Below are 13108 nucleotides of genomic sequence, written 5' to 3' on the forward strand. Positions count from 1 at the left end.
TCACTGAGAACCGGCGAACTGGCTTAGGAGAAGCTTTGTCATCGGTTTTGGGCCTCGGTTGTCCATCTCTCTCCTTTTATTTGCGTTTTTGTGAACTCCGGTAGTCAGATGGCTATCCGACGACATTTCTGGATAATTAAACTGGCGTCCAAAATAGTTTAAAGCAAAATCATACCGACGCTTACTAGTGCATTGGTTAAATCTAGCACAAAACCGACAACCAGCAATGTTGTGATCAGGGCCTAGGCAAGGAATACAGTAAGACTGAAAGTCTTTATGAGGTATTTGCTTTCCACAAGAAATACAATTATTAACTTTTTCCAACATCGGTCTGGAGCAAGAAAAAAGTTTCCCCAATGGGGTACTTAGCTTTATTGAAGACTTCGGATCTGAAACTCAAACACGAAAATCTCAGGAGTCGGCCGACCAGCACTTGCTAACTGCTTCTGCTTCGGGCACCACACGGCAAGAAGGACTAAAGAAAATGGCATCGGCCACATCTTTTATACCCTGGACAACCTGACGTCAGGGAAGGGGCAACAGCAGCCGACACAGGACCCAGGACTTTGGAATTCAGGCCGGCTGAGGGCAACCCGCCAGCAGGATTACCTAAATGTAATGACTGCAACAGTGAAACACAAAGAACATCTACTAGATTAAAATACTTAAATTTTGTTTGTGACATAAATGGGATATGGTGGAGGCGCAAATATGTTTCTCAGAGAAATTCCCATTCCCAGGAACAGGTTCCCCATCCACGTGAAGCAGAGTTCCTTCCTTTCCCTATTTAAGCACAACTTGGACCAACGGATGGGCAACTGGAAATTCACCTCAGTTTGGCTCCTGTGTCTCTGATGGACAAGCCAATAAATCACAACTACGTAATTAAAATCTGTGAGTCACATTTGGGTTGCATGGCTAGGTGTATATGGGCCTTAGTGATCTATAGACTAGTACACATCTATGAACCTATGATTAACATTCTTATAGGTTCATAGGAGATTACTAGGCTAACAGCTTAAGAGCCCTTACTAGTCTAGCCAGTATGACCCAATTTTACCAATTATGTGGTCCCCAGAGGCAAGATGATGGCACAGATTTGTGCCTATGCCTTGAGTATTTTACAGATTGCCCTTGCCCATAAGGGACATAGGCACTACACCAGGTGTGAATCTGTGATTCCCCATCCATTGATATAAACTGCATTTGAAGAGGGCTAGGGAGGGACTTTGCTTAACATGAATAGGAAGCCTTTCCAAAGACGGGACAATCTCTAAGACATATATCTATCTCTCCAGCATGTTTTTTGTGTCTCTGACCAAGTTTAGATAACTAGATCAGGTGACCCTCATGCTGTTTGTCTTGTGGATGTGCAGCAGCTCCATTAGGGCTGGAATTGTGAGTGCCTTGTAGGTCAGGCATAGGTCACCCTTCAATAGTCGGTAGGAGACAGCGTAAGGGGATAAAGCTTTTAGTCTATCAGCATAGGGCATATTGCTTACATCCTGCATTTTCTTTGTGAAGAACTTCTGAGTTCACTCCAGCTGTTGTAAGTGCCTAATCAAATGCATGCCAAATGGTACATTGTACTTGATTATTGTTCTAATGACGGCTGAGTACAGTGAGACTTGGATGGTATACCTTTACTTATAAGTTGTGCCACACAGTAGGCCTTTGGCACCACTGTGGACACACAGTGGTCAAAGTTTATGCTACTATTTAACTGTGTACCTAGAGTTCTCACTTCTGAGTTTACTATTAGGGATGTGCTATTAATGCTGTAATTTGCAGGGTATTAGAGGCTTTGATGATGCATTTTTTTTTTCATATTTAGCTTTAGGCCATGGCTCTGGTACCAACCATTTGTCTGATTTAGAACCTCTTGAAAGATAAAGTGATTGCCGCAAGCTTGCAGTCACTGGCAAACGTTGTCATCCAGAGCCCATCCACAATAGCCTTGAATTTAGAGAAGTATATTCTGAAAAGGAGTGGTCCCACCACCGAGCCCTGTGGCATACCACTAGTAAATGGCTTCTTGCTGGATCTGGAGTCAGCCAATGGGCTATCCCATCTTCTTCTTCTCTTTCGGCTGTTCCCATTAGTCACCACAGCGGATCATCTGTTTTCATTTCTTCCTGTCTTCTGCATATTGCTCTGTCACACCAACCATCTGCATGTCCTCTCTCACCACCGCCATAAACCTTATCTTAGGCCTTCCTCTTTTCCTCTTATCTGGCAGCTCCATCCTTAGCATCCTTTTCCCAATATACCCAGCATCCCTCCTCAGCACATGTCCAAACCAATGCAATCTTGCTTCTCTGACTTTGTCTCCAAACCGTCCAACCTGAGCTGACCCTCTAATATACTGATTCCTAATTCTGTCCATCCTTGTCACACCCAGTGCAAATCTTAACATCTTTAACTCTGCCACTTCCAGCTCTGACTCCTGCCTTTTTGTCAATGCCACTGTCTCCAACCCATACAACATAGCTGGTCTCGCTACCCTCTTGTAGACCTTCCCTTTCACTCTTACAGGTACTCGTCTGTCACAAATCACTCCTGACACTCTTCTCCACCCATTCCACCCTGCCTGTACTCTCTTCTTCACCTCTCTTCCACACTCACCATTACTCTGAACTGTTGATCCCAAGTACTTAAACTCATCCACCTTCACCAACTCTACTCCCTGCATCCTCACCATTCCTCTATCCTTCCTCTCATTCACACACACATATTCTTAGTCCTGCTGATATTCATTCCTCTCCTCTCTAGAGCATATCTCCACCTCTCCAGGGTCTCCTCAACCTGGTCCCTACTCTCACTAAAGATCACGATGTCATCTGCAAACATCATAGTCCATGGGGCCTCCTGTCTGATCTCATCTGTCAACCTGTCCATCACCATTGCAAATAAGAAAGGGCTCAGAGCTGATCCTTGATGTAATTCCACCTCCACCTTAAATGCATCTGTCACTCCCCACTGCAGACTTCACCACTGTCACACTACCCTCGTACATATCCTGTACCACTCTTACATACTTCTCTGCCACTCCTGACTTCCTCATACAATACCACAACTCCCCTGTAGGCACCCTATCATGTGCTTTCTCCAGGTCCACAAAGACACAATGCAACTCCTTCTCTATATTTCTCCATCAACACTCTCAGAGCAAACATCCATCTGATGACAAAAATATTTATGCCCAGTTTTATGAGTTTATTTATAATACCTCAGTGGGGAACTGTCAAATGCCCTGGCCAGGTCAAGGTAGGTGGTATGTACTGTTTTACCCTCATCCATGGCCTTGGTGTCTTTCTCAGAAAAAGTCCACTAGATTTAGTAGGCATTACCTGTCCTTGACAAAGGTCCAGTGTTTGGAGGTTTCCTAAGTCATTATTTATCAGGTCCAAGATTATTCTTCCCATGGCCTTACATATAAGACTAGTCAAACTTATGAGTCTGTAATTTCTGGTGTCAGCAGATGGTCCCCCTTCATGCAGGGGATGACTGTTACTGTCCTTCACTCTATGGGGACAAAGCCGGTCCAGAGGCTGTGGTTAAATTGAGATCCTGATAGGTCCTGATTCAAACTGTTTAAGAGGCAACCTGGTATATTGTCTGATCCCACTGAAGCCATGTTTTAGCTGTACAGAGCACAGTGGCAACCTGGTCTTTGATGATAATTGGCAGGGGAGTGGCAGAGGGTATTTCTTGGGGGAGAGAACTGGGGGCAATGGGGAGGTGCAATTTGACCTGAATTTATCGGCCATCAGATTTGCTATATTTTCCAGATGAGTACAGGTGATGTCATCTGCAACCAATTCTTCACATTTTGGGCATTGCCCTTAAGATTGCAGACATAACTGAAAAATGCCTTGCCTTACCTTACCCTTAGCTTTGAAGGCTATTTGTACCTCAAAGTCTGCTTTCAGTGACTTGACTAGTTCCCTGATTTTCTTCTTTAGACTAATGAGGGACTTTCTGTTCTGTTGTGCACATTCCCTGTTACTTCTTGACAGGATTCTCCTTCTTTTGTTGTACAACCTTTTAATACCAGGGGTCCACCAGGGTGGCTTGTTTTTGCAGTTTCACCATGGTTTATTTCAGTCTGGTACCAACATTTCTATGCAGTTGTTTATATGGTCATACAGGGCTTTTGTGTACACCTCTACAGAGGCTTCTGGGTTTTCTGGATTTAGGGGAGTTTGTAAACTAGCTTAATAGCAGGTAGTTTGCCTTAGAAAAGTTTTTTTTTAAAGTTTTTGGGGCTTGGTGGGCGTATAGTTTTACCTTATTTCAAGGAAGACCGCTGCGTAATCTGATTTTACCAGTGAGGACATCACACTTGGGGGAATGCAGCACTCTCCCATATTAGTGAGTAACAGATCTAGGATATTTCCTCCCAGTTAATGGACAGGTAGTTAAAGTCATCTACATGTATGGTATTGGACTGGATGATGAGTGATTCAAGTAACGTTAGGTATGTTGTATGGGTTTCCTGGTTCATGTTGGGAAACCAGTAGCTAGCAAGAATCTGGTAATGGATTTTTCCCATGAACAGCTGGACAATGAGTAGCTCAAGCATGTCACTGTTTTTCACCAGCCTTGAGGTGTGCTTATCCTTGATGTAGATACACCTCCACCTTTTGCTCTTTCATGTTCAGTGGGTGGTCATAATGTATGAAAGAAATTCTAGCCATGCACTGCCAGAGTGGTTTCCATGGCATTGAACCATGTTTCAGTAACTGCAGAGATATCAGCATTCTCCAGGGTCAGGGTGAGGAGAGCTTCTAGGGGGTGCGGTTTCTTGTTGAGATTCCTAGCACTGAGCAGCAACACCTTTAGCTTGTTAAAAGTAGCTTTTGTTATGTTGGAAGGTTTGTCTCTTTGGCAATGCCTAAAAAAGGCACTATAGGAGTAGATAATGTTTTGGCCAAAATCCAAGAGCCTAGAAGTGACAAGTGAAGACTATCCCTGGTAAAGCAGTGTGGCCTGTCAACCATGTCATCCAAGGCTGACAAGTATTGGACACCTTTGGAATGATTCCAGTAGCTAGGCTAATTGATAAAGTCAATAATTTTCTGTTGGTATTGCATCATCATCCTTGGAGATGGGAGAATGCTGTTCAGTGCCAGGCTCATACTTTCCTGTGATATATATTCGGACAGCTCAGTCATGTTTCTCTTCATGTAGTCCAAGAAGGTATGTCCCAGGTCACTCATGCCCACATGGACTACGACTCATACTGTAACCTTTGGCAATTTCTGAATCAGCCAGTTCATACTTTGTATATACTTTATAATAATTTCAGCTCTGGCAGGAGTGACTATCACCAATTTCAGTCATTGTGTCCCTAATTTTTAAACCCTGAATATGTTTTTTTTCTAGGCAATGTAATAACTGTGTAAACATATATAATAATTATACTTGCTTACTGATATGTAATAACTATGCTTGTTCACTAATTTCACTTAAGTGATTTATCATCTTGCTGTGATCTCCTATGTAACTCACTTCTTTGTTTCAGTTTTTGCCTTTGCACCTGGGTCATGTCTGAAAACAGTCATGGTTACCAAATAGAAAATAAAATAATTCTAATGTTGCTAAAATGGTAATGAATTAACTACGATGTCTATTATATACAGTGGAACTATCACATGAGGCATTTTGTTTTTAAATTATCTTGAATAAAACAATCAAATGGCATAGGTGAGAAAGATTAGCCTAGTCTAAAAATATATATATTTTTATTATAAAAATAATAACGTCTTTCTGCTACCATATGAGATGGGCAGCAAGCCATACAGAAATGAGGATACTGAGCTGGTGAAAGTCCTCAGAAAATCAACATTATATGCCAACTAGGTTGGAGCACAGAAAAAGGTTGAAACAGAGGACACAGACACTGTGAGGAAAGAAAGGTGCATGTGTGAGGGGGGGGGTGATGTTGTGGGCTGAGTGCACTAGCAAGCGGTCAGGTGTGGAAACCAAGTTGGAGTGAACAGAAAGAGGCTCACGAGCATAGAGAGCAGCTAGCAGATGGAAGATGGTGGGTCTTGTAATCATTCACCAGTGAAAGTGATATGACGCATCAAGAGAGGGAAGTAACGAATTAAGGACGTTTAGAGTGGATTGAGGATGGGGATAAATGGACATTGTGATGGATTTAATTTAGCTTGGAACAGGATTAAAAGAGCATGAGCTTGGTTGAAAATGTAGAAAGAAAGTAATGGAGATACACAGCTACAGAAGGTTAGATGCAAAAGTACTGTAGAAAAGTTAGACAAATGTTTTTTTTTCATTCTTATTTGTAAAGCTCTGGGGAAAATAAAAAATCATACTTTCTTATACAGCTATGTTATGAACACAAATTAAAATAATGGAATCTGAAATCAAACAACAAAGGCAAAGGGAATTTATCAAACAAGCCATGTCATACCTAGAGCTTCTTTCAGGCTCAAGACGGAACTGTAAACTCTCTTTACATTTTTGATCCTCAAAAATATATTCAACAGACGCATGACCTTCAGCCTTTTCATCCAGCTAGAAGCAAAACAATTATACAGTTAAATCAGTGTATACTGGCGGAGAAAGAAAGTCATCTGTGACTGTTAACAAATATCTACAAAGATAAGCATTTGATATGATATCTAAAAGATTCAATCCTACACATGCAGCAGGAGCACATTTTGTCTACTGACAGTAACAATGTCCCAGTCCATAAAGTATTAAAGATGTGGAAAGCGTCTGTCTGCTCTTCTGTAGACCTGCTAAACATAAAACTAAAGTTAGAAAAAGTAAAATGAAATCCCACAAGCAGGAGAAATCTGGAGTAAGTTAAGAATGAGTAATGTGCAGGATGCTTTTTCTCTAGAAATTAATCTGAATTAAAAACAGACCAATTTTACCTGGTGAAAAGGAACTTCAAATAAGATGGCTATGAAATCTACAAGTCCTTGACACAAGTTGATGAAAAACTGGGCTAGACGGGACTAGAGTTTGATGGCTTTAACAGCATGTGTTTTTATGGTTTTATCCACCACAAATCACGTGGATATATTTCAGACAGTAACAAGAACTGTAACAAACTATTTTACCAAGACATTTAAAATAAAATGGGTTATGGCACAATGAGTTAGTAAGAAAAAAATAATGAATGGTTTTGGACCATATAGCAGCACATAAGAAAAAAACTTCCATCAGACTGTATCTTTTGAATTTCTCACAGTAGCATGCTAGCTCTACAAAAAATATAAGCTGGCAAGTGAATATTCTGCACAGATTTCACGTCAACTTCTAGTAAAAAAATAGTGGTGTAGGTTTTTCCAGTTTCTCTAAAAAAAGACTAAGAATATCTTAACTTAGTCAGTTTTTCCTAACTTTCAAAAGGTCACACACATACATACTGGTGTCTTTTCAAGGACTGACATTGGAACTTTGTGGAGTGGTTACATTTCTTTTATAATTTATGCATTCATTTTCCAGGTAAATTGCTTATAAAGGATCCTTTTCAGCCATGACCTGGACTACAAGAGCAAAGGTAAGTGCAACATATGTGTATGTGTACAGATTACAATGACATGTAAAAGCATATTTTGGGGAGTTTGGATGAAACTGGAATACCCAGAAAAAAACTAAGAAAAATGGGAAGAACACAGAAACTCCATACAGACTGACTGGCGACCATGTCTGAAGCAAAGAATGTAAGTGGAGGCCATGCCAACACAACAAACATAGAGTATATAGCTTTTTTTCAGTTCATCACCTTCCCATTAAGCTATACTTCCAGTCATTATATGGGAGGTGGCGATATATACAGGTAAATGAAGGCTGTGGATCTTAGCAACACACATGGGCTACTATGCGAGGGGAAAAAAGCCAACCATCTGACGGAGTCAACAAATGAAATTGAAAAGGAGTTCATTTACCATATGGGAAAGAAACTACTTAATAAAAAATCTACTAAGTACAAAAGAAAGCAAGTGTAATAGTGAAAAAATAATATAGTGTTATACACACAGCAAGTCTCTGAAAAAAAAAAGACAGAACCAAAAATACCAGTTCTCAGATAAGGTAATAAAAAGAACATGTTCATTTTCATGACATACACAGTGTTTTGAGCCATTCCACTAAAATCGTACAGGAAAAAAAATCAGCTTTTTTCACAAGTCAGATAAATAGTACACATTTATACACAAAGGTACAATGTTACACAGGCATAGGCTCTCAAAAGAGATCACTATAAGCCATGGACCATAAACAACTCTAACTTCTCAGCCAATGTCATCTCACTGAGTAGGAAATTCAACTTCTGACGAGTACTACATTTAAAAAAATCTCTCTCATTTTGTTTTCCAAAACATATTAATAATTGCTTATTTCTTTTTTTTCACCATCTTTATTAAATTTCCACATGTGACAAAGGCAATCTTATATTTATATAAATGAAAAACATACAAAATGAAATCACTTTAGTTGTAAACATCACAGACATAATTGAAACAACTGTAGTTGTAAACATTACTAATCAGTTATAAACATTCTAGTCATTGTCAGTTAAGCATTATATAGCTCAATCAAATCCTGCCGCTTAAACCTTGTTCCTGCTCTGCATATACTTTTCCTACAATTCCCATTTTTTCCTATGTAGTTTGCTCCTTCCCTTCTCTAAAGATTCCAATTCAAGTTGTTTTATCTCTGTTACTATATTCACTACTTCTAATAAAGTTGGTCTAGACTTTGATTTCCATTTTCTAGTAATTGCTTTTTTGGCAGCCACCATAATTAGACTCAGCAAGGCTTTACTATGTCTAGGCAATTCCGATTCTGTAGCATAATTAAAAAAAATCATCTCACCAGTCAATCCAATCTGCCTACCCAGCATCTCTGATAGAGCAGCCCGCAGGGAAGCCCAAAAGTCTGCCAAGTCTGCCAGCCCATCACACCATCAAAAAACATGCTCCCAACTACCTCTTTCTTGCCTGTCAAACCTCCAGCACTTGCTATCCACCTGAGGAAAAATTCTTTGGAGTCTACTTTGGGTATAAAAATACCTATGTAAACATTTCCAGGCAAAGATCCTAAGTCTTCTAGACTTTGTTGCATATTTGGGAGACAGGCATATATATCCCCATTGTCTCTTTGTGAATTACTTATCCAATCTCTCTTAACAATCCTTTCTAAGCTCCTCTGATTGATTATTGTAATTATCATGCAATATGTTATATGCTTCACTAATTATTCCTTTTTTAATGGCAGCTTCTGTTCTAGATTCTATTAAAATACTATCAGTGCTGTTGTTTTTATTTAGCAGCCCCCTATTTCTTTCCCTTTGCCTATACTCTGACATCAATCCTTCATAAGGGATGGCAATCTCTAGTCTGCAGTCCAAATACATTTTTGGCCTCTTCCCATTCTATTGCCTTTCCCTTTCTAGTTATTTGCTCCATATATCTTGGTTCCTTTGCCAATTTTCTCCAATAAATTCCAGCTCCCTCTTGCCTATTATTTGTATCCCTAACCAGAGTCAACCCTATCAGCAAAATCACTTTTCTCCATTCTCGTACTGGTTTGGTTCCTAGAATACTCCCTGCTATTTTATGAATAGAAAACTCTGTACGATTTTGGTTGTGCTCCTTAAGAGTCTGCATCCAAAATCACAATCTCTCATTATTTCTTGAGCTTCCTCCCTGCATCAACATCCCTTTCCACCTTGAATTATAGTTTTCTGCCTGTGATATGTATAACAGCCATAACTGTATTGTTTTACAATACCCCCTCAAATTAAGTAATCCTAGTCCACCTTGTTCTATTGGTAGAATCAGCTTATCCCACTTGACCCTTGCTGTCTTCCCTTCCCAGATAAAATCCTTCAACTCTTTTTAATTGCTGTCTGCAATTTCCCTCTGGTTGATAAAAGTATGCCTGACCTGTGTATAAGACTAAAGGGACTAAAAACATTTTAATGACTTGTATCTTAGTATCCATATAACAAAGCTTCCAGTTTCTCAATTTTTGTATTATCTTCTGTTTAGTCTCTTCCCACATATCCTTAACTGCCACCACAGAGTCATTTCTAATCCATACTCCTAAATACTTCATTTTATCATGTCCCCATAAGTATGAATATTGTTGGACCAATTTGTGTGTGGGTACATAATTTATCGCTAATGCTTTTGTTTTAGCTTCATTAATTTTGTATCCTGAGAAGATTTGAAACGGTCTTAAAATGTTCCACAACACTGTAATGCCCCTTTCTGGTTTTGTCATGTATAGAATAATATCATCTGCAAATACAGACAACTTTTCCTGACTACCATACCAAATATATCCTTGAATTTCTGAGTCCCTTATTTTCTTTGCCAGTGGTTCTAAATATAATGCAAACAATAAAGGGGAAAGCGGACGACCCTGCATGGTTCCTCTACTCAAACAGAAATTATCAGAGAGGACCCCACACACTTTAATTTGCGCCTCTGATCCCTCATATATTCTTCTAATCAACCTTATTAACTATATCAGGGAAAGCAAATGCTTCCATTGCCCTCCTGATGAAGTCCCAGTCTACTTTGTCAAATGCTTTCTCTGCATCAAGACCCACCAATAAATGTGGTACTTTCTTGCATTCTGCTTCCCTCTGGATTATCAGTGTTCTGTTAATACTGTCAAATGTTTGCCTCCCCTCCACAAAAACCACACTGATCCATATATATCAATTTTGGTATCACTTTTGCTATTCTTTTAGCCATTATACTTAAACATATAATCATGGTTTAGTATTGAAATGGGCCTGTATGAAGCAGGATCTGATTGATCTTTACCCTCTTTGGGTATTACTGTTACCACCGCCTTCTTCCAGGATGCTGGAACTTCTCCTCCTCTTTAAATACTGCTAAATAAAACCTTCCAGATCAGTTTTTTTCCTCCAAACTTCCACAGGAATACCATCTATTCCTGGTGACCTTCCTGTAGATTGGTTATACATAGCTATTTTATCTCATCCCTTCCTATCATAACTGTTAGTAATTGAGCCTCATCTACCTCTAACTTTGGCATATTTAATTATTCCATAAACATTTCCATTTGTACATTTTTCTTGATTTCCATACTTCTCTGCTTTATTCAAATTTTCATAAAATTTCTGAAATATTTCTAATACTTCTACAGATTCTCTTGTTATCTTCCTTATTATATGCTCCCTATACTTGGTGACTGTCCTTTCCACTTTTTGTTGCCTGAGCTGTTGTGCTAAAAGTTTTTGTGCTCTAGAATTATTATACAAAAACAGTTGCTTAACAGCAGTCTTTCTAAACTCATGCATATTATCCAGGTAATCCCTTATTTTCTGTTTAGCATTCTGCAGTTGCTCCTTTTCTTGTTCCAAGAGATTTCCCCTATTTTGTAATAGTTTAACATTTGTCAATCCCTTTAAATACATCTTGTTACTGTTTAGCCATATCTCCCTTTCTTTTATTTACAACCTAGTTTTAAACTCTACTTTTAATTTTATTCCACTCCTTAGCTATGTTTTCAGAAGGCAAATTTGTCTTCTCTAGTAGCTCCTGAAGTAAGTCCACAGCCCATTCCTTAAATTCCTCTCTTTTCAACGGGTAGGTGGGAAAGTGCCAGGGTCTCATTTTCATTTCGTTACCATGCGTTTTTTTTTTTTTTAATTATTGGTGCATGATCTTAAATAGTTACTGGGTGCGTTTCAAGACCTTCAATTAAATGCACATGTTCCTGTGAGATATAAACTATCTAGCTTAGCCCAGTTTTTGTATCTTAATGAGTAATGTGTAAATTTACTCCATACTCCTTGTAGTGAATTCACATCTTCCATGCCAAACATTTTCATAAATTTCTTCAAAAATCTACCCTTTCTTGTTATATTATCCCTTCTAGGCCCCCAGCCACATCTTCACTGTTGCAAACCAAATTCCACTCTCCACCAGAAGTAATAATCCTTGCTGAAAGCTGACTTTCTCCCAAAACTTTCTTAAGCTCCATTATAGCAGTTATGGGGGGGGGTGTAAATGCATGCCAGTGTAATCCTCCTCCCTAGCCAGCAGCCCCTTAGTATTATGCATCTTCCATTATCTTTTTTCCCTCTTCTATCGCTACTGGAGCAACTTTTGCAATTAAAATAAGTGCTCCTCTTTTCCTTTGCCCCAAATATTCTGCTGAATAACCATCCTGAAAACCTTTCTTTATCAAATTTCACATGTTCAGTTCTTTCCAGGTGTGTCTCCTGTAGCATAGCTATTTGCACTCTACATTTTTAATATAGTTCATTGCGCTTTCTTTTTTATATTTATCTGTAAGACGATTTAGATTGAAAGACATTACAGCAATCATCATTTTCTTATATAGTTACTATTACCACCTTTTATATATAACTGCTGTTTTGCTAAATGTCTAGTTCCAGCTTTTATGTTACATGTATATACTGTCCGGCAGTTTGGTCTTTTATACAGTTGTTTCATGTCAAATCCATTTGCGCCTATATCTCATCTTACATAACTTAGAACAGAACAAACAACCCCTCCCCAAAAAATCCTCCTAAAACCTAAAAACTTTACAATAACACACAAAACTATGTACATCTTCAAATATTGAAGTTTTAGCTTCCTAATAAGAACATAAGTTCTAAGTTGATAGCTACAAAGACAGGCTAACATTAACCAAAAAGAAAGGTTAGTCATGCTAAGATGCATGGTACAGCATGTGCTATTAATAAATGCTATTTAATTTTTATATCTATATAACTCTCCCAGTTGAGAAAACACTTGAATGCTTTCAGTAAACACTTTCTCCAAACCATTTTTCTTTATCAAATTGTCTTCTAGTGACATGCAAACCAGACACTGAACTGCTAAGGGTACCTTGTTTATCAGAAAGAAATACTTACAGTATTTAATATTCTTTTTCATTTACATGCTCTGTAATAAACTTGTTACTGGATAATGCATATGTTTTTTTTTTTACCCAGGCATTTCCCTATGAAAGCACTGGAAAAAGCAGACAAATTTTTATTGTGTCATACTCTGTTAACTAGACCCTTGTGTTCCCTCCCCATCTCCTCCCCTCCTCATTCTTTTTTATTGCAGTG

General features: G+C 38.8%; 1 protein-coding gene across 3 annotated transcripts in view; it reads right to left on the reverse strand.

The window, feature by feature from the left end:
* Window positions 1–13108, reverse strand: part of LOC122790711 (von Willebrand factor A domain-containing protein 5A-like) — a 1391420-nt gene that overhangs the window by 601136 nt on the left and 777176 nt on the right. For all 3 annotated transcript variants that reach the window (XM_044058264.1, XM_044058265.1, XM_044058267.1), the window contains exon 13: window positions 6440–6543. In XM_044058264.1, coding sequence (XP_043914199.1) covers window positions 6440–6543 — 104 coding nt within the window. The remainder of the gene's footprint in view (window positions 1–6439; window positions 6544–13108) is intronic.

The sequence above is a fragment of the Protopterus annectens genome, chromosome 16.part0, assembly GCF_019279795.1.
Source record: "Protopterus annectens isolate FY-2018-M chromosome 16.part0, PAN1.0, whole genome shotgun sequence".
NCBI classification, from domain to species: Eukaryota; Metazoa; Chordata; order Ceratodontiformes; family Protopteridae; genus Protopterus; species Protopterus annectens.